We start from the raw sequence: 25,358 nt of genomic DNA on the forward strand, positions 1-25,358 counted from the left end.
TGACTTAGTAATAAAAGTAGAAGTAAAAAAAAAAAAGCCCAATCTGATAGCAGCACATTTCTTTTCTGTGACCTAAGACTACTGTGTCAATGTTTATAGAGGTGAACTTACTTTGAAAGTAATTTAGCAATGAAATCATGTGGCTAAACACACTGATATTTATTTATTTATTTATTTATTTATTTATTTATTTATTTAAGTTCAATAAAAAGCTCAAGAAGTGAGTGGCCTCTCAGATGCAAGGGTTTTCTGTGCTCACACAAGCACACCCACATTTCTTCAACATACCATTTCGCAAGTGCTGTGTATTATTAAGAGGAGGCGGATTCTGCCAGGCACATAATTTGTATATTTAAGGGAGGTGTATGGAATGAAAAAGCGAAATATGTTAAATTTCAAAGGACTTGGAAGCAATGCTGCCTGTGAGCTTGTATTACAAATAGCCCTACATTATTACATACGCTATTAATGAGGCCGAGTGAATGAAAGTACAATTTGAATATGCATGACTCTACCCAATGAGCAGGACTTTTGTGTACTGATGAGGTTTTTTTTTTTCCCCCTCCTAAAAAAGGATTAAAATTATTCTTAGAGAAGTATGGCTGCCCAGAGACCAGTAAAATAAATGGACTTAGACCAGAGTCATACTATATTCAGCTGAAATATACAGGTGCTAAAAGAAATGCCTTTGACTCTACCTACAATCTTTGAAACTTGTGCATAATCCTGTTCTCCTCCAAAAGCATATTCCTCAATTTCAATTGGCTGCATCAATACAATTTCTAAACAAAAATAACAATTTTGGTGGAGATCCCTAAAAGTAGGCAAGGTTAAATAAACCTTTTGAGTACAAAGCCTTTACTTCCACAGTGAGGAGCACTAGTTAAAAGACTGGGGAATGGGTAAATTATTGCACCAAATGGCTGAGAATTAATCTCTGCTGACTAGCTGTAATCTAACGAGGCGTCTGTGTCCCAGGGAGCCCGCAGCATGTCCCTGGCGGTATGTGCAGTGTGTCGAGTCTGCGTGGCACCCTTTGTCCTCGCTCACAGGCGGCCTTTCCCCTCATTGTCCATAATATCCTCATGCATCTGGGACGCGTGGAATGCATTCATACTAACAGACTTACCATTGTTTTCTCTCAGAAGCTTTGTTGAGCAAAGACTGCATCACGGTTACTGATAATTATATTGCTTAATTAATCAAGACAAAAAAAATTTGCAAATCATTGCCTGGTTGCCAAGCAGGGAGATAAAAAATGACAACAATACAAGCTGAAGCAATATAACAAAAGTAACAGCTATCTGATCAGAAATTCTTATATAATGAAGCTATTAATGCTAAATCGGTTAATGTTAACATTGCTCCAGGTGTCTCTACTTAGATGCAAACAAAAAGGCTAACATTATGGATATAAAAGGCCAAATGTTGCCATGGATTCTGTAACCTGATAGAGAGGACAGCCTTTTCATTTGATTAGGGAATGCAATTTAAATACCAGGGACTGAAGCCAAACAAACAGACTTTCCCTCCACAAGCCTCTTGCATTCACCCTGGGGTCAGTGGTTGGTGAACAAAAGGTCAGCCACACTTGCCCTGGAAATGTCTGGATTAATTTTATTACATTGTAATGGTTTGTACTTTAAATGTGGGGATAACGCTAAATTTCCAGTTGGCCATTATTCTCTTCTTCCCTTTAGGCTTTTTGAATTGAAATATTAAGACAGCGATTTGCTCAATTCATCTTGTCAAAATTTATGACCAAATTTATAAAACTTACATTCTCTAAAGAAATTTTAAAAAGGTATGTTAGTACTTGTTTTCATGTGTTAAAAGTTTAATACCTTTTTAAAAATCACGTTCAAAGAAAGTTTAAAGTGTCACTCTTCACACTATAAAATGAATTGAAATACCTTTTATATTTATTTACTACAAAAATAAAGGAGATGTTTTTAGGATGCTAAATGATGTTTTACAGGGCCATGTTGAAAATGAACTAATGAAGCCAGTTAATCCATACTAAATATTAAAGAATCACATTTTCCCGATTTGGAAGCTATAGGACACCGAATCTAATATTAATGTTTTCTGCTGAAAACGTTAGTGTTCTTCCTGGACAGACACAAATGTTATTAGCACTCAGAGCCATTTTCTTACACGAGAGTGAAAACTTCACACACACACAAACGTGAATCAAATATAACACCAAGGGGTCGGTTAAGTGTCTGACTCTTGATTTCAGCTCAGGATATGATCTCATGGTTTGTGGGATCAAGCCCCACGTCAGGCTCCGTGCTGAAAGCATGGAGCCTGCTTGGGATTCTCTCTGTATCCCTCTCTCTGCCCCTCCTATGCACGCATGTGTACAATCTCCCTCTCTGAAATAAATAAACAATAGAAAAAAAAAAGAAAGATAACATCAATATTTACTATGAAGAACTTGAGGCATCTTCACTCCCTGAATAGAAAAGAGGATTTTCTTTATGTCAGGCGCCTCACTGGCCAGAGTGAGACTTTCCTGAATTCAAAAGGTGACCCACACTGTGTCTAGACTGAGAAATGATAAGCATGTTACACTTGGGATTCATTATTTACTCTCTTTTCATGGTAGTGACTGTAATAGAAAAATAACAGCAGTAATAGTAATAATAACAATAACAGCAACAACCAACAACTCCAATAGCTTTTACTCTGAGCCAGCTACGGTTTGAAGCACCTTTCATTTCTTAGCTCTTTAATGCTTACAGCTTTAACACCAAAGATTATATTAAAATCCCAGTAAATGACAGTTACCGCTTATTTTAAAGCTCAAAAACAGAGGGTTTAGAATGGTAACTTTTAACCTCTTTAGGAGAACAATTTGGAACAAAAATGAAGATCACACTTAATACCAAGCTAGAGCACGAAGTTGTTTTCTTGAGGAGTGACTTAACTATGCCTAACATTTAATTAAAAACTTAAAAATGAACCCTTCTATTAATAATTCCAACACAAAAACAAGTCACTATATAAAGCATGGCTAAAATACCAGTAAAGGCATGGCAAGGATCGAAGCCCCAGCCAATTTACTACAGGGCACATAACCATTGGATTGTTCCAGCCATTCCCATGATCGATACCAATTGACATGGTTGCATTGATCCGGTGACAAGGTGCTTCAATTGTTAAAAGTCATCACATGGGCTGTGCTGCAGAGGCCTAACCTCTTCACAGACATGCCTGCAATCCTTCAGGATTGACCCCTATTAGCAGCAGTCAGAGGTTCGGTGAGCAGTGCCTGTTTGTCATGCCAGGTCGAATTCTGTACCCGTGGCCAGCCACAAAATGCTTGATGTGACATGGGGTTCTTTCAACTATTATTATTATTATTATTATTATTATTAATCAATGTGCCCCAGATATAAAATTAAAATTTTTAAATTAAAAAAAATTAAATTTAAAACACTTAAAATATCATGAATGTGTTTATGTTCTAATTTTTAAAGAGTCTAGTAATAAAATACAGAATTCTGTGCTCATGAGGAAAGATACTCTGAAAATCTCAATTCATACTGAATTTCTTTATAGCATGTGTAATTCAGATACATGTGAGACATTCACCAGTTGGACAAAAGTCCCCTTTAACATATTTATATCATTGTTTCTCAAAAACAGTGAATTATATGGCAAATGCTGTATGAGTCAGAGCGATAATGCGGTGAAAACGTACCTCGGGTTTCTTCGTGATCGCGATAAAGAACATGTGATTCTTCACTGGGTAAATAATGATTGAAACGTCTCCAAAGGCAGTCGGGATAATGCCCCTGCGGTAGTCCCTGGAGTGTTCAGACCAGACGATGTGGACCTCGTCATTCCCCAAGTGACGAAGCTGCAATGGCCAATTGGCTCTTCATTAATCAGAGTGATAACAGCAGTTTATGAGGGGTCGTGGCTTACAAATTGAATTATAATACTCAGAGGCAAAAGTATTTCACTACCAAACAAAGGTATAACACTGCTGTCTTCTACCTTTTACAAAGGTAAAACACTGCTGTGTTTTAAAAAAAACACAAGTACATGAAAACACCTCTCACTTTTTATGAACTACACTAGCATTGAGATGATGCATAGAAGCACAGAAGGTACGTTATGCCTGGATGGGGACAAGACCTTTTCGAGGATTTTGTTAAATTGAATTTTACTTTTGCATTAAAGCCTTATGTTTCATATTGCTGAGCGTGTTTCTAAACAATTAACAACATGATCCTTTTATTCCATATTACAATACGGCTTCATAACATTCTTAATTCGATGGTTATTTAGAAAAAAATTTGAATACAAGAGAACATAAGCCACTCTAACACAATTACCAAATGTATAAGAACTAGATTTGTGACAAAGGTTTAAGAAAAAGTTTGCATAAATTACCTTTGTTTAAGAAACTAATACATACGACTTCAATTTAATAAGAACACTAGTACCTAGCCTTCAAAGAGTGCCTTCCTATCCAGAAAGTATGTTTGCATGTATTATTTTCTTTAGCCTTTCCGCGTACTCTCTGAGGCAGGAGACATCATCTTTCTGTTACGTGACAAGGAGGAGATGGGGCTCAGGAAGGCAAAGGCAGCACCTATACAAGGTGCATGAACAGTGAGCAGCACGGCGGGCCTGGGGACCTGGCCAGGCCTCTCAGTGCCATTCCTACTGCTCACAGCCACCTAAGCTAGGTGTACTGCCACAGCTCAGATAGCGTGGCCCACTGTTTTTGTCATTTTATACACAAAGAGGCCATCAAGTCCAAAAACAAGTCAGAGACTCCTGGCCTCTCTGAGCAGGGGAAGGGGCCCTTTGAGACTTCCTCCTGAGCCAAGCTCTTCAGATGCAAGAACGTCCTTGATAAAGCTCCTGCATAATGACTGCACATCCTGGGCTGGAGAAAGCCACAGATGAAATAAGCCTGAAAATGTATAGATTTTAAGTATATCTAAAATGTATATTTTAGTATATATATTTAGTATATATATTTAAGTATATCTAAAATCTAAAATTTTAAGTATATATAAAATGTATAGATTATAAATGTATAGATTATAAAGGCTAAAATGTTGGCCAAAATTGAAGTCCTACAACCATAAAAGCTGACTGGTGAAGGTCCTTGGACACCTATGGAAAATCTAAGGTTTGGTTCTCCCACACACTGCAGGAGAAGAATGCTATCTACCACCACGAAAAAAGTATTTCTGGCTTCCTAGCTTATTTAATAGACGAACCCCCCCAAACATGACTAAATTCAGGGGCACCGTTAATCAAACAGGGATGTTGTGCCAAAGGTAATGTTTTTGTTTTGTGTTAAGATACAAAACATGAAAAAAAATGCAAAAAAGGGGATGCTCTGGAATACCATATATTTAAAACATGATCGCATAAATACAATTTTCTTTATAGACTGTTTGACCACAAAAGAAAAATCCAAGGTGACCCCAACATGGCCTCCTTTCCATTTACAAAGTTAAAGGAAGTTGGTTTGCTGCAATGCTTTCTTATTCTTCACTCTTTCATGTTTCTGGGAATGTCTGTGTAAGTCAATTTTTTTTTATTCTCAATTTTTTTTAATGTTTATTTATTTTTGACAGAGAGAGAGAGACAGAGAGAGAGAGAGAGAGAGACAGAGCATGAGTGGGGGAGGGGCAGAGAGAGAGGGAGACACAGAATCTGAAACAGGTTCCAGGCTCTGAGCTGTCATTACAGAACCCGACGCGGGGCTCGAACTCACTGACAGTGAGATCATGACCTGAGCCGAAGTTGGACGCTCAACCGACTGAGCCACCCAGGCGCCCCAAGTCAATTTTTTTTTAAAACGACTTATGCCAGTACCTTTGCTCTAGGGAGGTACAGGTGCATCTGCAGGTGGCCCCTACAGTGAGGGGTGCCCGGTTCAACTATTCTGAACATGAACTCTGGGACAAATGTAACTGTGGGTATTCAGCACGAGTCATGATGATCCAGAACAATTTAATGGTGCCTAAGACTTTCTAAATATAAAATTATCTAGTATGATTCTTTTTTTCTTCTTCTCCCCCTCTGACATGTAAAGTCTAGAAGGGTAGCAGGTGAAAGGTGTAGCCAACCCATTACTACCCATAAATAGTTAAAAGAAAAAAAAAAAAGACACTGGGTTCTCACAGCAACACTGAACATCTCTCTCTGTTTCTCTATTTCCACCTCTCTTTTCCCTTTCCTTTTTAATAGAACATGCCAGGCCCTCACAACACACTCCTGAAATTCAATCCTTTTGGAGTAAAAACATGGTAGCCAGCATCACCAGCAACACAGTAGAGGCATATTTTCAAGGGAAATAGGAATAGTATCAAACTGTAATTTTGGGATGTATTTAGACCGGCAGAAGGTAATTGTGATAGTGGGGCTACTCTCATCCTATAAAGAGAAGCAACCTTCTAGGTGGTTATATGCCCCTTGATATAATGCTGGAACTAAAGTCAGAATGGGAAGAACATATCTACTGAATACCCTTCAAATGTGGGGCTACCACCTAATGCCAGCACCCTAACGCCTGTGATGGCTCCTCTCAATCCAGAAGTATAAGCTGCAAGGCATTAGGTAGTACGGTGATTACTGAACTTAAGCACTTACTGTGCCTTTCTCAATTAGGTTCCTCAATTATATAATCCAAGAAAGTCTTTCATAACTCTGTTTGGGCTATGTTCTCAGAACCACAGCCAGGGAGACCTGTCCTCCCAGTGTGGCATTTTTGTAGGTAAGGAAAAGCTATTTTTGTGTGGCAATGATACAATATTCATTCTTTCAAAGCTGCTTTCAATGTCATGTGCCCTAGATCTCTGGACAAGTTATAGTTTCATTAGCTAACTCGCGAAACTCAGAGCTAAGGCCACAGGACCCACTGACTGATAGATCTGGAGCAAGGAGCAAACACATGCCCTCTTCCACCTCGGACAAGAACACAAGCAGGTGAAACAAGTAAAACTAACCTGGCCAAATTGTCCACCATGTCAGAATATGAAGGAACACTCTGGAAACTTCCATGAAGCTTCTGGAAGCTCGGTTTAAGGGGGCTTTCATTACAGAGATGTCATTTTGTGAGTTTTGGAGAATTCAGAATCGAGGCCCCCAAACTGAAGTCCACCAGTGAGTTTGTTGCGTGCATACAAGTCAAGCTGGCACGACTCGTGTAATCTGGGAGAGGCTGATGAGTCTCATCCTGGGATGGAGCTGTCATTCATGCCAGCTACTGCTTCAGTTGCACAACAGGCTCCAGAACTCGCGGATGCTTAACAGGCTTGGAACAAATGCTCGGTTCTTAAGTCTTAAGAAATCAACCCCATGTCCTGCCACTTCTCGTCCTGACAGAGTTTTAAAGTCCCTCTGCCTGGCCCATTCTGCCTGCTGCTGCCAGGCGGCACGCACTGGTGACACTGGTCATGGTACACACCTAATAGGCTGACCTCCTTTCCCGACTAATTGCATTACATCGCCAGCTGGCTCCAGAAGGAGTCGTCTGTTTGATTGAAGAATTCCTGCTCCTCAGTGGGCCCGGCTGCTACTTTTACTAAGTAACAGTCAGGCCTGACATCCCCATTGTTCAGCTGACAGTGTGCCCATCCTAAAATCTAAGTTTTATTTGTAAATTAACCAAGAAACTTCCTGCCAGAACAGTGCTGCCTAGAGACTGATAATGTGGGCCTTTCATCCCTTTTCACTCGTACTGTATCACTGCCAATTTGTTTTTTATGCGGCTGGCCAGCCTGAGGCTATAAAAGCCTTGTAAGACATAAGTGCAATTATAGTCCTGGAGTCAAATGAATTGGACAAATCCAATAGCACAGCTCTGTCCCCACTCTGCAAACCCCTACAGCAGTTAGATTAGCTGTGAAAAATCTAATCTAGCTAGAGCTAACAAATTTCTGCAGTGAAGGATCAAGAGTTCAGTATGGGGTTGCAACCGGATTGCAGAATTGAAAAAGTGCCCCCATGACAGGGGCAGAAGAGAGCATGAATCACTTTAGAATTTTGCAGCTCATTTTTAAGCTGTTAGGGACAATTTAGTTAGAATAAGACAAGGAACTGTGGGCTGCTGTTACTGTGACTGATTTTCAGTCTGGCTGTGAGACATCCTGATAAAGAGAGTTTGTCACTAATGATGCTAAATCTAGGAGCTGCAAAAGGTATCAGCTGAATTTTGATTATTACAGTAGGGAATCTTTCAACCAGGCCAAGCCTTGCAACATTATTTATATAGTAAGGCACTGTATCAAGAAAACACGATGTCTTTTCTCAAAATAAATAAATAAATAAGAGAAAGAAAGAAAGAAAGAAAAGAAAAAAAGAAAAAGAAAGAAAAAAAGACAATCCTACTTAGGAAATAATTAAAAAATAGTTTAAGTAAACCTATTAACAACAATAGTTCTCAGTCATAAAAAAATCAGAATATGGCAACACATTTGCGGATTAGCAGAAATTTACAAGGTACTACAAATAAAAAGGATGTGTAAGCCTTGCCTAAGGTCTTGGTAATCTGAAATAGAGAAGGGTCTCCTTCACTAAGAACGCCACCACCAGGGAGGCCAAGACTTAAGGCAGCTCCTCCATGGCTGAGGAAACAACACACGGCCAGTGGAAGGCCATGCTAACAGGTGGCCCAGACAGTGAAAGCCCATCATGCTTTGCACATCCCAGACACTTGGACACTGTGAAAGTTGTCTGTGATTGTGCCACAGTCTGAGTTCTGAAGTTTTATGAGCACCACTATCCCCGATGTAGGTGGTCTAAACATTTGGGGCTGCAGTGAGGAAAAAGCAAAACCGCAGAGAAAAGAGATGAGGCAGGTAATAGTGGGGTCTGCTGGCCAATATCAATCACCTCCTAATGAGTCAGGAGGAAAAAGACTCAATTAGACTGGTGGGCAATGATGAGGGCTGACCATTAGAGATCTTACACTAGGCACCATGGTAAGTAAGTAGTTTCACAAGCATTATCCATTTATTTCACAACAACCTTGGCACACAGGCTGTTTTCAATCTCGTTTAGTAGATGGGGAAACTGAGGCATGGGTTAGTAACTGGATACACAGTTAAGCCCAGGTCTGTTGGTCTCCAGACCCTGGCTATAACCAACACAGTAGGTCCTCCAATGGCAAACTTAGCTCCCGAATAAGCTGCCTTCCCATCCACTCAGGTGCTGTCTGCAGTTTTCGTGCATCCTTGCAGGAAGAGAGTGGGTGTGAGGTAAGGATTCCAGGCTTGCTCTGCCACCCACTAGCAGGCTAGCTACAGTTGTTCCTTTCATACGGAAACTCACAGAAGTGGGTCAGATTTCTAGGCTTGCTTCGCAGACTAAGATTCCTCTTCTGTTAAGGAACTCCTCACCTCTAAGAGAGAATCACCTGAAGTGAACACCATGGATATTAGAAAGTTCAGCATCATGTTCCCCTGGGGGGGTTCCTCAGAGTGGAGGAGGTTTCCTCTGAATTCTAGAGAAAACTATCCAGAAGGTCCAAGTTGAAAGAGAAACGAGGTCAGTGCCAAAGGTGGGACCCTTAGACTGCAGCACACTTGCACTTGTCATTTTCGCAGATGTTGCCCAACTGCCCCCAGCAAGCTTGAGAGGTGCTGGCCTTCTCAGCTCTCCATCAGTACAGGGTCATCTTATGACCTCTGCCAACCTGAGAGGTCAGCTATGCTATTTTCTGTCAGTTAATAGTCAGGTGAGAGAAGACCCAAAATTAACAACATTTAAGCCCCTTTCTTTTCCTAAATCTTAATCTCATCATTTAAGACTCAAATGATTGATTGCTTTTCATTTGTTTGTTTATCCAGTTTGCGCCAAGCTAGATATTTCAGATTAAACTACAACTGTAGCTTGAGAAGAGCAATACTGAAGCTGCATCCAGAGGAAAGCAGTCTCAGTGCCTGTTATGCCAAGGCCTTCGATCTGGACTAGGAGATCCTCACCCACAAACCAGGGAGGCTAAATGTGGTCTTCAAAGAGGCTCCTTACCTTTTTGGTGAGTGAATCATCTGAGTCTGATGGCATCCGAGTTGAAACGTGGAAAATCACTTCCACAGTCGAGGTAGCATAGTAAGGGGCAGTCTGCCCCGTGCTGCCGTTGCGCTGAAGTCCACCCATGAACCCACAGTGGGTTGAGAGATCCACCTGATGAGGGTAACAAAGAGGAAAGAATGAGAGTCAAGCATCAGTTATCCTCATTCACCTAGCAGGAATGCCCATTTTTTGAGCAATCTAATTACTTTCATTTTTATAGCTTCCTGATGACAAACAAATATAATACTAAGTTAGACAAAATTTATGTTTGTTTATAATTTTATTAAATTAATTAATTAATTTAATGTTTATTTATAAACATTAATTTTTTAATGTTTATTTATAAACATTAATTTTTTAATGTTTATTTATAAACATTAATTTATTAATGTTTATAATAAAAACATTAACAATGAAAGTTCTTTGAAATCCTACCAGCTTAAGAAAATCACCATCAAAAGTTTGGTGCATATTTCTTGGGGCGCATGGGTGGCTTAGTTGGTTGGGCGCCCGACTTCCACTCAGGTCATGATCTTGCGGTTCATGGGTTCCAGTCCCACATTGAGCTCTGTGTTGACAGCTCAGAGCCTGGAGCCTGCTTCGGATTCTGTGTCTCCCTCTCTCTCTGCCCCTCCCCCACTCATACTCTCTCTCACTCAAAAATAAATAAACATAAAGTTTGGTGCATATTTCTCTAGTTTTTTTTCCCCATCCTATACATATGTGTATATGTATATATGCATATATATACACATACATATATGTATTTATATAAATACACACACACACACACACACAAAGAGATACCCAACTGATGGATTTATGGGATTTTCTGCTTTCTCAAACACAGCTGGTGTGGTCAAGCCACAAAGACCATTCCAGCAAATGTTTTGGTGGGATATTATATTAAAGGGCACAGATGTTTTAAAATTTAACAGCCATTGATAAACTGTCTTTCAAAGGGGTTGTTCTGATTTACACCACTACTGCTAGTCTGGGAGTTATTCTTTTTCAAGCTGTGGTGTGAATGCTCACTTCTTAGTGCCTAGGATCTCTCTCTTTTTTTTAAACTTTTCATAAACTAGAATTCTTTCAGTAAAGCACCTGTTGTAACACAAATGAAAAAAAAAGCAATATAAGAATCTCTTTTGTGACAAATACAATCAATATATACACTAAATTAATGTTCAAGTTTTTTCTAAAAACTCTAGTTAAGAATGTGTGGTTTAAACGGTGTATCAGTTAAATGATTAACTATAGTCTACAGCAAATAAGAAGTCACCTTATTAGTAAGAAGGACAATTTACTGAAGTGCAATAACTCTTTTAGACTAAAATCAACTTTACATTTTATAAAGTACATGGTTTTCACCTAGATGTAGGCTTCTCCTGTACCCATCTCCATATTAGTTTCCTTACTAACATTCAGCTCTCAGAGACAAGTCTTATTTAGGCATACAGAGAGTTTCTCACAGCACAGATAACCAAGAAACCAAAATAAAAGTAAGGAAAAATAAGAAAATTATTTCAGATATGCTGTTTCCATTATAACCACTCTGAGTTTTTTTAGATTCTAGAAATATATTTTCCTTTAGATTTATGTTCCTAGAGACTGTGTGTGTGTGTGTGTGTGTGTGTGTGTGTGTGTGTATAAATGTATATGTCTGTATGAGCATCATTTAGCAAAGAAATAGCATATTCTTTCAATATCAGTCATCCTGGGATCTCCCTAAGGGAAACAGGTTGGCTGCTGAAGCATCAAAGCTACTCTACTCTATTTTCATGCCAATTTTTTACTTCATCAGCTCTTTCTTCATGTTTTCACCCATCAAGCCACTGCTTAATTCTCCAATCTCTACACTGTGGCCAAAGCTATTGCTTTTTTACCCATATTTGTCTTCTCTTACTACAAACTGTCTATGACTGAGTGAGCCGATCTGACTATTTGATTCTGACAAGAAGTGAATGAAATATTATGAAAAGTTAAAGGGAAACAAAAGTTCATGTATGAAGTACTGAAAAGCAACTAACACAAGATGTCAAATTCAATACTTGTAGCACATGCTACATGTGCTAGATTTGAATACAAAACCTTGTACAACTGGTGTCTAGCTTATACACGTCCTTATATAGTGCTGGCCAATAAACACCTCTGAAATGAAATGAATTACCTCCCATCCAAGTCCAGCAACAAAGTCTTCATATGCTTGGCTTCCTCTTACGTTGGAGAGGATAGAACACTTGTCTTCTTGACCTTCAGCAATGTAAAACACTGCAATTTTGTGTGTTTCACGGCTATAAATTTTTAAATTTAAAGGAGTTAGAATTCTTAGATTTAAAATTTTATTTCTATACAACCGCCAGCATGACTCCTACTATAAAGCTTATATTTACGGAGAATTTACTAGGGGTCAGTCACTGTTCTAAGGAGGTTCGACACGTGATCTCATTGGCTCTTCACAACCACTCTAAAGAGACAAGTGATTATCACCGCTTCCCTTGTAGAGGTGGTTGAAAGGAGGCACAGAAAATTAAACAGAAAGCACACAGAGCAAGCAGGAGACAGGGAACTGAAGCAGGGCAGTCTGGTTCTTGAGATCACTCTTTCAAACATGTGATATACAAAAAAATATACGTGAAAGCACTTCACACAGATATCAATTGAGAACAGATCTATGTCACTGCCCATATTTTACTTACCACACTTTGAGATAAGGATATTAGTTCCCTGATTAGAACTATAAACTAAACTATAAACTATTATAAGAAACAGAAACTTCTTCCAAGCAGAACACTTTCTTTGTGAAGAGGTACCCACTCCTTGCTCTGACTAATCTGAGGGAGTAAGGTAGGGTAGACAGATGTCCAGGGAAACCTCTTAGGTCACATAAACCCTTCACCCACTTCCTCCACGATGGACTCTGGGCACTTTGCTATTAAATCAAGTAAACATGGCCTGCACTTTGAGGAAAGGAGTCCTGCCTTTTTACCTTTTGTACATCTAGCATGGTCATAGGCTCATAGTAGCTGCTCAGTTAAATCTCTGTTGACCAGTAATCCAATGCTATAAATATATTAATAACCAATTTCTACAAATTATATCCTGCAGGGAAGTGTCAAAATAACTAGACTTTTACCCAGCAATTTGGTGATAGTTTAGGGATAAAGGCACTGTGCTAATTCAAACAGAGTTTTCATCAATGAGAACCACTCATTCCATGGCCCATCATCCCAAGAGTTTAATTCCAGTCTCTATTTTCTAAAATTTTGGATTACCACCTCCAGAGCAGTTCCATCTTTATTATTTTTGCATTGCATTCTGAAAAACTTCATAGGAAAAACTATCAAGAGCTCAAGCAATATGGAAATGTTTCTATTGTCTTAACTGTTCAACATCTCAACACTATAATCTGATTAGATATCTATACTGGTGGAATTTGGGCTCCAGATTTTAATATAGTCACAAATATCTCCTTCTTCAGGAGTTATGTTTCTACTTAATAAGCAGAATGAAAAGAAACTCAACTAAAAAGTCATAAAAATAAATCAAGGAGGAGAACACTTTCCTTCTATTTATCTAGGTAGCTTATTCATTTTCCCCATAGTTTACATAAAATAAGCATACTGAAAAGAAGAACTAGAAAATATAGAAAGTGAAGAATAAAAAATTCACTTATGTTCTTGGCCTAAATGTTGAAATCACAGCTGTTACTATTTCAGGATGTGTTTTCACATATTAAGTGAGAAGCCACTATATCCTGTTTTGGAACTGATAAGTTTCACTTAAAATATTTGTGAACACTAATTTTTATCGTGTAAAATATGTGTAATATAAAAGTCACCATGTAAAACAACTGTTGAGTGGGAACACTTTTATACCATGTACTTGTATGACAAAATTATTAATGGTTGTATAACATTCCAGTGTATGCATATACCTTACCCCAAATCCTTGTCATTGGACATTTAAGTTGCTACCATTTTTAAAGACATTGTCATATTATCTCTAACATGTCCTTAGAATACATTCATAGAAACGGAATCTCAGTCATTGTCCATTTTGAAGGCTTTTGATAAAGGCTGTCTTGCTGCCCTTGGAGAAGGTGGACATCCTGAATGCCCTGACTGGCATGGTGTGAGCACACAGGTTGGAGACACCTCTCTTCACAGGTACAGTTGCTGCTGGAAGGGGGAAGTTTTGTGGTGATGGATCCAAGGGGGCTGATGCTCTACAGTAGAGACCTTGAGCTCTCACACTGTCTGAAAACTTGTCCTCATGCAGCATGGAAACCCTGAAACTGCCACACCATATATTCCCTGAGTGACACATTTGCAGTCTATAATCTGCCTGGTTTATATTCTAGGAGCTATAATAACTTGGGGGTTTGGGTCTCGGATGATGACAGAGATCATAACCTATGACCTAAAAGACTCTTTCAACAAAAGGAGAACATGTACAGTTAATCAGTTTTTTTCTGCAGCTGTTTCTGCATATTGAAAAGTCCGCAGCATTTGATTGTTCTCTATTCTATATGTATTTATGCATGTATAAAGACCATCTCAAGTTTATCTGAAACATTTCTGTTGATGCTCCTCAAAGTCCAAGGTTTTTATATTGTAGCTGTTCACAGGTCCTTGAGTCCTCATTAACTCAATGTGGGAGCACAAGAGCTAAGCCCCAGTGACTGCCTGACTGATGTAGGTGTGAGGAAAGGTGACCTTTAGCTGTAAACATTCATCAAATTTCACATCCTCCAAAATGTTAGCACCACAGAGAGCCTGCTAGGATCAGACGCTGTGTCTGGTCTTATTAGAGCCAGGCTTTTGAAATGATAATTAGCAACAGCACTTCATATCCATAAGCTGCACCACCAATGCATGAAGGAGCAGGTAATTCAGGAACACACGTACATAAAATCAACAATTTCCTCTTCTTCATTAGAATGCATTTTTCTTTCTTATTAGGAATAGACTAGAATGGCTTGGTTTCCTTCTGCTGTCACATTAAAAAGCCTAACAAAGAAAAAAGATGATTTTAACTTTCACCTTACCGTGGGGTGACAAGAAGCATTAATATTTAAAAGAGGAGCCCACTGTAATTTGCATGTGCATTCATCATACTTTTTACATCTTTGCTATCTTCACAGTATAGAGATGAGAGTTGCAAGACAGACACCACACTTTTCCTAAGAACATGCTAAGCAGGAACTATGCCTTGACAGCAGGGAATAAATTGGTCTCAGAAATAAATAGAGTCACACAGACTAAAAGCTCAGGGACAAGGTATGCTTTTACCTGCTAACTAACCAATACATGGGACAGTCTAGATTTCCCATAGATAAAGAGTCCCCAACTTTTTTTTTTTTTCAAAAAGAACCTTGAAAATACCCTTTACAATAAAGTAAGTTGATACCTTTTTTAGATGTCAAGAAGACACTAAATCCAGGAGTTGGGGTTTTAAGGGAAGGTTAATCAAAGGACAGAGGATTTGCCAATCAGCTCCTCCAAAGCCATATTTTACAGCAACAGCACCCCAGGGAGCTCATTCAATTGTACCTCATGCAACTAAAGTGCATTAACACTCAACAAATTGGCCACAATTACAAGATACCAATGTATTCACTTAATACTAAGAAGCATGGAATAATTCAGCATATGCTTGAAAAGCTGAGTTTGGAACCCAAGTGACTGCTTGTTTAATACTGGAGGACAAGAGGGAGAGAGAAATGAACCCCCAAGCCCTTCACAAGAAACCCCTCACAGAGTTTCCACAGAGAATTTGTTCTCTATTTCTCCAGAGAAAAAGAAGCGTAACAACAACTGGGAAACTGAATATGATGAAGAGCAGTGTGAGGAATAATGGCTTCAGGTTTTTCATCTGTAATGAGATACCTAATGATATTCCTGTGGGGACTAAAAGAGGAACAAAAAGCTATTTCTTTAAAAATGAGGTTTTTTTAAAAAAATTAAGATTAAGGAAGCAGTTTATTCAAGACTTTTAATCACCTGCTATGTACCAAGCACTACACTTACTGGGGTCTGAGATGTTTTTGGAAGCACACATTTCCCCAAATCAAAAACTGGTCATGAGTTCATCTTTAGAATTGCTTCTAAGACTGTACAGAAAAAAGGGACAGATCTGAGATTTGACTAGTTTTGAGAATAAGGCTCACTACTAGGAAGTCACTAATTAAAACACACTGGTTTTAAGCTTGCCAACATTGTAGAGCAGAAACTACAGAATGCCAGTGCATAGGCACACGGCATGGGTTATGAGGTCAGACTCACTTGGTTCAAACAACATGGTACATGTCGGTAAAAGGCACAGGTAGGTAGGCTGTTTGATTTAGGCAAGCCTCTGTTCCTCACTGGAAAAAGAGGTAGCTGCAGAGACTAAATGAGAATGAATGTCCACTGGCTGCCACTGTCAACCAAAGACACAGATTAGGTGGGAGCAATGACCTCTTCTTAGCGTAGCAAACATGTAAGGTTATTCCTTGAGAGTAAAAACACCAAAGGTACAGCATACGCAGATGGCACCAGATTCCAGTTACAGAATGACTTTTGGGTGTCTCGGAAGGTGCATTCATTCCTAAAGCTCTGTCATCCAAGCACATACAAAGACAGACAGGAATGAAGTGGTCTGATATACTTTCACATACCACTGACGGGAGTCCAGATTTTTTAGCTCTCTCAATAGTTTTGAATTTTTCTTCAACAGATGGAAATTCTTTCTATAAAAAAAAGAGATGGAAGAAAAGTCATGTAATCACAGACCAATTATGCCCTTTCCAATCAATCAACAAACCTACCTATTCACTCATCCATCCATCCATCCATCTACGTATCCATGACCCTCTTCATTCACGAAAGATTTGTGATCTAAGCCCACCGAATGAACTCCATTCTCCTTAAAGACATTCAAAGGCATCAAAATTCCACGGCAGCCCATCACCATCCATTGACACTGGATGGTGCTGTGGGAGATGACTGTGTCACTTATATGCTTGTGTCTGTGTCTGTTTTCACTATCAGCTCTGCTATGAATACCTTTACCCTACTTCTGTTCTTAGAAACCCCACTCCACTGTCAGGGTCCAGCTCAAACCAACCCCCTTCCACAGTCTTCCCCACCATCCCACACTACCCATTGGATTAACTGTTCCTCTTGGCCTCGTGTGTCATGCTATCTTTCATCAGAGTTGTGCCAAATCTACCTCCCTCACTAGACCTAAGGTGAGATGGTGACTTACTCATCTTTGTAGTCCATTTGCATCTTTTGTGATGATAGAATCAATGATGGACAGAGCAGTAATTAAAACACACACACACACACACACACACACACACACACACACACACACACACAGAAAATGTCCAATACCCTTTAAAATATACAAGACCTGGCTGAAATTCAATCTGTGCATCAGTATAGCATGATTAGTTCCACTTCTAGCTTTAACTTAGCAGCAGAAAATAAGCTGTAAATGCTGAAAGACAAATCTCCATTTCTATTCTCTGCTTCCCAAACCTCAAATTGAGAACAAGAACAATCACACAAAGATATGATAAAATAGGTGAAGGTCTAGAAAGAATCATTACCTTCTGTCCCAAGAATTCATCCCCAAGTCATCGAGCAACAACCTGCAGAAATAAAAGGGTCCTCGTGGCTCCACTGGTGAGGGCTGCTCCTGGCTGGTGACTTTCATGGCTGAGTCAGAGTTACACCTCTGGATGTAGTCGTCTTCTTGGGCGTTCTGGCGCAAAATGACCTCGATGATTTCCTTCTCTTGGTCACGGGTCATTCCTCGCGGGGGTGGCGAAGGCTCATTTAGATTTAGCTGTGATGGTAGAAGGCATTCAGGACTTGTGTGGCCAATGTTTTCAAGTAATTTGTCAAGCACATCTTCTCCCTCCTCAGTTTGAGAAAAATCTTTCTGAGCTCCCAAAGCTTGAGGATGCCAGCCGGAAATCAGAAACGCAGGATTTCTGCTGCTGGGTGCTAAGCAGCCTTCCAAAGGTCCGTATAAAACCTTTCCATCCCAAGAGTACTTCCCTGAGATATCCCGCACAATTACTCTGACATCGGACAAGGCGCCCCCCGGCGAGCCACTTGCTGGGCCTTCTGCGGGTGTCTGAAGGTAGGAGATGAGGGTGCTGTCATTCAGCACAAAGAGCTGCAGGTTTGGGCTCCGGAACACCTCAGAGGACAGCTCGGGAGCCTCGGCGTGTACATTGTCATGGTTTTCACTGACCAGACTGTGCAGCACGGCAGGACCCCCACGGAGTGGGAAGTGCCCCAGGTGGTTCACCAGGTGGGCCATCACCATGCGGGCGGTCAGAGGGATCAGCTCCAAACTCCTCCTCTTCCGCTCTGTGAGCAGGGTAAAGCAACATACCAGACAGTGGGGAAGGAAGGTTAAAATCTGTACTCGGGATACTGGATTTGTTTTAGTCTGGGAATTTTTTTCATCTATTTTCTTTTTTGACACTAATTCTATTTTAATTAAAAGTACAATTTAAATAGATTGCTAAAACAACCAACTTCCACGAAGATCTCATTCTGAAAGGGACACTTAAAAACATGTAGACATAGGGGCACCTGGGTGGCTCAGTCGGTTAAGCATCCGACTTCAGCTCAGGTCACGATCTCACGGTCCGTGAGGTCGAGCCCCACGTCGGGCTCTGGGCTGATGGCTCAGAGCCTGGAGCCTGCTTCCAATTTTGTGTCTCCCTCTCTCTCTGTCCCTCCCCCGTTCATGCTCTGTCTCTGTCTCAAAAATAAATAAAAGTTAAAAAAAAATTTTTTAAAAATGTAGATGTAGCAGGAAACAAAAGAGAAAGTTCCTTGTCCTGAAAGATCCTATGGTTCTGGGTCCAGGCCCCAGAAATTAACCTCATTCCCCTCACCAGGGTAAGTGCAGATGCTGATAAGGAAATGAATCAAGTCTGTGACGTCTTAGATGGATTTGAAGCACTGTGCTTTAAGATCTCTGTGACAACTTATGTTTTGTTATGTGGGTATTTGAAATCTTTAATAGAATCGGATATATTAACTAACTCATGGAAATACTTGGAAGGTTTAAGTAAATTTGCAGTTGATGATTAAATGCCCAGGAGCAAGTGACTTACAAAATTTTTAAGGCTGTGTAGAAAGACTGACACAGCATGTAAAGATGCGCCCTGTGAAATGTTGGAGGTGGAAGGAAGAAGCAGAGAACCTGATCTATGGTCTTGGAGTGAAGCAAGTACTTAAGCTTCAGAGTGGTCAGGGAAATTGTACACTGCCACATTTAGAAAATAACTGTGTATTAATGCAAGCACAGGTGAAAATGAAATCTTTTAATTTCAACAAAAAATATCACTAGATATTTAAACAAAGTAAGACTTATACTTTGGGCTTAAAGGTTTAGGAAATACTTGGTTTCTAAATTCACAAAATGAAAAATCAAATATTAATTAAACAAAATAATTATAAATATGCTTTCTCATGCTAAATACCTCCCCTCTCAGACAGTAAAAATTCAACAGACTTATCTATAAAACATCAAGTGGATGATGTATAAATCCCAGAAATATACAATCAAATTCTAGAATATAAGAAATTCTGTGTGATGACTGAGGAGAACAAGATTGTCCTGACTTTTCTTGAATTTCTTCTTAATTTTTTGCTATTCAATGAACAAGAAATCATCTGTCTTCAATGCAAAATAAAACTTCACATAAAAACTTCAGTGTTCATAAATAAAGGTCATCTACATCCATCTCTGACACTGAACTCTCTTTCTTGACACTCGTAGAAGAGTGTATGATTTCCATACAGCTGAGAAATTTAACCACCTCAACTAATTCCCTTGAAATCACAGTTATGAATGCTTTTGCTTTTGTGTCCATATTAACTTTTTCAAAAGTTACAGATGCTTTTTACTCATGCTTATCATTCCATATGAATATATGCTCCATCAGAAATGTTAATGCCCCAAACAACAAAGGTAGGGCCAGCTGGGGGCTCAGGAGTCCGTGGTGTAAGACACTACATGGTGATGACAGGATGGAGCAGGCTCTGGAACTAGCGACAAAGGTCCAATTTGGTAAAGCCCAAAGCACACAACAACTGGAAAAGCAACTTTCCTCTGCTTCCTCTTATAAAGGTCGTGCTTTCAATTTGAGATAGATACAAATTTGTATTTTAATAAATGTGTTTGAATTCTACAGTGGGAAGTTAACTGGAGTCACACCAATCAACTCATAAACCACGACACACCCAGTAAAAAAAACAAGTATCTTTGGCACTGAAGAGTAAGGAAAGGGAACATTTGTGAAATAAAAATTGTTCTTCCCTGGCCAACTTCAGCTAAATTAACTGCCTGTGAGTTCCCTGGAAAATAAAGAGAAAATCTAGACTCCATTTGTGAAAAAGCAATCTTGTAACTTCCACAAATAATTAAAAAAATATAATCCGGGACATGCTCAGTTGGTTAAGTGTTTGACTCTTGATCTCAGCTCAGGTCATGATCTCATGGTTTGTAAGTTTGAGTCTCAAGTTGGGCTCTGTGCTGGTAGCATGGAACCTGCTTGGGATTCTCTCTCTCCCTTTCTCTCTGCCCCACCCCCACTCATACTCTTACTCAAAACTAAGTAAATAAACATTAAAAAAATATAATCCAAATATTTATCTTATTTTGCTAAATTTAGAAATGAAATAGAAAAGCAGTAATTTCAGTATGTCTTTTAAGTTTCATTTTTTACAGTTCCTCCCTTTCCTTCTTTTTAAAGCAATTAGGCATTAATAATGAGAAATTTGAGCACCTGTGAGTACCATCAGTGTCTTTTCCTTGATCTGGGCCAGTAGCCACTTCAACTGTGGGGAAGCAGATGTGTCTCTTGTCTGTGACTATTTGAAAGTAGTATTTATGTCAAATAGTAGATAACAGTGGGTGAAAGGGTCATTTGAAAACAATAAATAAAAATATAATATTGCATCTCAGAAACATGGGAGAATAAATAGCTTGGTTATGAATGACGAATTATGACATCGAATGAAAAAAACCCTCAAATATGAGCACATTTCTGTTTAACCTAAAATACTTCAGGTGTCCTCTTTAATTGTTCTCCCATTTCATAGAGGATGTACCTACTCAGCAAGGGTGTGTGTGCCAACAGGTTTTTAAGCTGCTTTGCTTTTGTATGTAATTAAACTGTTGGTGAATTTTCAAACTCCTTTGCCACCGAAATTCAAATAATTATTTTTAGCACCACAGAACTAGGGTAGGACAAGACTGCACAAGGTCCTAAGGTTTTCTGGAGAATACTCAAGTCAAAGAGTGTTGTACATCAAAAGAAAGGCAGTACAGAAAATTTAAATGTGCATTTTTAGGTTTCTTGTTTTTCACTAACCTATCAATCTCCCACTATTTTCAAGAGACAGATCATAATATGTGCTGAACTTATTTTAAGGACAGTCATGTGGGATGAGACTATAATTAATGGCTTTAGGAAAAAGTAAGTTCTTTTTCTTCTATGACATAGACTGCAAGGTAGGAACCAATAAAAAAAAAACAAACAGATCATGGGTCATTTTGATTATTCTTTTTTTTAAGATATGGTTTGAATTTCTAACCATAGGGAAAAAAATCAAGAAATATTGCAGTTTAAAAAAACTGTGGAAGTCCAGAAAAAGACAACTAAATGATTATGCAAATGGAGGTAAACAATAGTGTGAACATGTGCCGTGTACTGTCCACCAGCACAACTAAATGTAAGTCTTTACTCTGTGGAAAAATCTCAGTAAATGCTGTGCTATTTCAGAAACCTGGTCATTAAATCTTCAATTCAAATTTCACCTCCATTACTTCTGGCTTCTATACCCTTGGGAAAATCCCTCACCTCAGTGTGCTCTTTTATAAAATCAGGACTGACTGATTCCGGAGCCCTTGCCCCTGACTGGTGCCCTCACTTCTGTTCTCTTCCTTGTCACCTTGCTTGTGCCCTTCCCCTTGACCTGAACCATACTCCAGATTCCGCAGTCTTGCAAGCACTATCCTGGACTCCATGCTCTCACCTGGCTACTATTCTTCCTTTGTCCACCAAAGGCTCCAACAGGAATGTCTGCGGGTTCTGAATAGACATCCCCAAATCACCTGCTCCGGCTATCTGGCTACAGACTAACTGCCATGCCCAAAGGACTCAGCAAAACCCACCACCCAGTGCTTAGTTGGGAAATAAAACAGCTCCTGTTCTGGCCCCACCCTCCCTGATGATTCTGAAGCATGGAGCATTGCTGACCGTCCTTGGCTCTTTATTCCCTTTCTTCCCTCAGAAGTGAATTCTTCACTTCTCAGAACTCATTCATGGTTCTTTCTCCATTTCCCTGACTGCTTTCCTGGTGACATTCCCTCATTCCTTTTTCTTTAAGGATGTTTTTACCCCCAAAGTTCATTCTTGGGCCTAGGTTTTAACTTGCAAAGTCCATACAATTTTCATGGATGATCTAACACTCCACATCCACATTTTTTTTTTTAACTTTTAACTTTGAGACAATTAAAGACCGACATACATTTATAAGAAATAGTACAGAGAGATCCCAAATATCCTTCATCCCCCTGGTAATATCTTACATAGCATAGCTATAGGACAGTATCACAATTTGGAAATTTTGACATTGATACACTTCATTAATATTCAGAGTCTACTCAGTGTGTGTGTATGTTTGGTTCTATGCAATTATTTCACATGTACAGATGATACACCCACATTCTAACTACATTTCAAGGCCCGGAGATAGGCTCTTGTCATTTCAGGAAGAGGCATGGATGAGGAGGACATACAGCATTCCCTAATCCTGACAATACCCACATATCCTAAAACAGACCCTCTGGGGGTGCCTGGCTGGCTCGGCTGGCAGAGCGTGTGACTCTTGGTCTCAGGGTTGTTGAGTCCAAGCCCCATGTTGGGTGTACAGGTAACTTAAAAACAAAATATAAAATAAAATAAAATAAAATAAAATAAAATAAAATAAAATAGACCCCCTGCCACGAGCAGAGCCTCAAATTGTGGCATGTAAATCCCCACCTCTCTCTTTCAATGCTCTCCTAGTCTATAACACTCGACCAGATCCTTTCAAAGTCTGTTCATCCTTCTAAGTCTGGCTTAAGTCCTTCCCCATGGGAAGTCCCCATGGTGCTACTGATCCACAAATGAGTCCTTCTGCATTTATCCTGTCTCTCTAGTTACATGTTAAGTTCCCTGGGGATAGAAAATGAGCTGTTTTTGTGGGTCTCATAGGTCTGACACAGGTCCTCAATACAAAATTCAACTAAGATGGGAAAAGAGACAGAGAAGAAACAGAAAAAAAGAAACAAGGAAAGCAGAATTTGCTATCACATAGGGGTCTAGAAACCAGAATCTTAATAACTAGATTTTAAAAAACAATGCAGCAAGCATGGGCAAAAGATTACAATCTTTCCTTTTCCTGCCCATGAGAATTAATGTTCTGAAGAATCTCACCCTCTTCCACTGTGAGCAGATTGCCCAAATCTGCTGATGAATGATATTGGACTGGCTCCGAATTCTTCACATTTGCCAGTGGCAGGAAGGGGTCGTAATCCGGGGATGACAGGTCGGCCAGGGTCAGTGTGTAGTGACTCTGTTGAGTATATGTGCTTGAGCCACACACACAGCAGTGCAGAACCTGTAAAAAGCAATGTGTGCCATGGATGCCACGAACATCCTGTCCCTGACAATCTGCCAACAGCACTTTGAGGAGGTAGGACTCTCGCTTGGTAATATCTGAGAACAATAGAATCCTTTCCATTCTAAATTATCTTCCTGCTATTTGCAAGGTTATTTTTCTCCTTTTATATCAACACCAATAAATATATTTTCAACACAAAAGTAAAGTAAAAGTTAGAAAGTGCTTATTTTGCCATTCTGGGTGATCGCACACACCCAAGTCCTGCTTCTGTCCACCAGAATGTTCACAGACCTTCTTTTTCCAGTTCCAAACTCTACTACCCAAATGTCCAAATAGATAACTAAATCATGGCTTACTCTTACTGTGTAATACTAAAGAGCGATGAGTGAAAAACTCACAACTATTCACAACCGTATGAATGAATGAACCCCTCGAAAATAATGTTGAGTGAAGGGCGTCAGACACAGAAGCACATACTGCATAAATCCAGCTACACAAAGTTCAAAACAATCTACACCGTTACACAGGTTAGTTGCTGCCCCAGGTATGTGTATGGGGATAGTAATCAGCAGGGAGCCAGCATGGGTCCTTCTGTAATGCTGAGACTATTCAATTTCTGCAGCCAGGATCTGGTTTCACAGGTGTGCTCGCTTTGTGAAAATTTATCAAGCTCTCACTTATGACTGGATGCATATTATACTTCAATAAAAAGTTTCCTTTACAGATAAAATCATGTTGTTCAATAAATTTGTGATTCATGTTAACTAGGAGGGGACATTTTTATTGGTAAAACAATTTTAAGAGAAATCTTTTAAGAAAAGAAATGTTAGAAAAGAGACAAATTTAAATGACTATGGCTACTCTAGGTTGTCAAGCCAAGCCTTACATAGGTTTATAAACCACAGAGATGACATACTATCTAATGAATTAAAATCTTTGAATGAATTAAAAATAACATAGTTATTAAAATCTCTGACCACTAAAAAACCATTTAAAAGTACACAATACTTTTTAGTAGAATTTAAGCTATGTTTTATATTTAATACATTTCAAAATAAGGCAACACAGTAATCAGTTAATGACTTGGAATATTATTTTTTTAAAGGTTACTAGTAAAGGTTTCTTACTAAAACAATTAAAAACAGGGGCACCTCAGTGGCTCAATCGGTTAAGCGTCCGAGTCTGGATTTCAGCTCCGATCATGGTCTCACAGTTTGTGGGTTTGATTTCCACACTGGGCTCTGTGCTGACACTGTGGAACCTGCTTGAGATTCTCTCTCTCTCCTGCCTTTTCTGCCCTTCCCTGCCCCCCCTCAAAATAAATAGATGAAATTAAAAAAAAAATAAACAACAGAATTGTCCCTGAGTACTAATTATTCAATTGATACACAAATGCCAAATTCATAAATAAAGCTTTCACAGGACAGAGTGTAAAGTCAATATAGAAGGGCAATATAAAGGATCCAGAGCAAACACCATACCCAGTCATCAGCAGAGGTTGAAATTTGAATATTTTAAGTACCATAAAAATGATGAAGCTAAAAACTTTGATGTGATATATTTCCTTAATTAGTGTATTTCTTAAGATCTTGTAAAGCAAAGGGATTACTG

The 25,358-nt window shown here is 39.2% G+C and overlaps 1 protein-coding gene across 8 annotated transcripts in view; it reads right to left on the reverse strand.

The window, feature by feature from the left end:
• Positions 1–25,358, reverse strand: part of RALGAPA2 (Ral GTPase activating protein catalytic subunit alpha 2) — a 324,892-nt gene that overhangs the window by 101,797 nt on the left and 197,737 nt on the right. For 7 of the 8 annotated variants that reach the window (XM_045445466.1, XM_045445467.1, XM_045445465.1 and 4 more), the window contains 6 exons: positions 23,561–23,744; positions 17,657–18,428; positions 16,718–16,789; positions 12,227–12,350; positions 10,012–10,167; positions 3,710–3,868 (listed from right to left, as the gene is read on the reverse strand). In XM_045445466.1, coding sequence (XP_045301422.1) covers positions 3,710–3,868; positions 10,012–10,167; positions 12,227–12,350; positions 16,718–16,789; positions 17,657–18,428; positions 23,561–23,744 — 1,467 coding nt within the window. Of the gene's footprint in view, positions 1–3,709; positions 3,869–10,011; positions 10,168–12,226; positions 12,351–14,953; positions 15,069–16,717; positions 16,790–17,656; positions 18,429–23,560; positions 23,745–25,358 lie in introns of those variants that run through there. The other variant, XM_045445468.1, reaches the window with a different exon arrangement.

Source organism: Leopardus geoffroyi, chromosome A3 (assembly GCF_018350155.1).
Source record: "Leopardus geoffroyi isolate Oge1 chromosome A3, O.geoffroyi_Oge1_pat1.0, whole genome shotgun sequence".
In the NCBI taxonomy this organism is placed as follows: Eukaryota; Metazoa; Chordata; class Mammalia; order Carnivora; family Felidae; genus Leopardus; species Leopardus geoffroyi.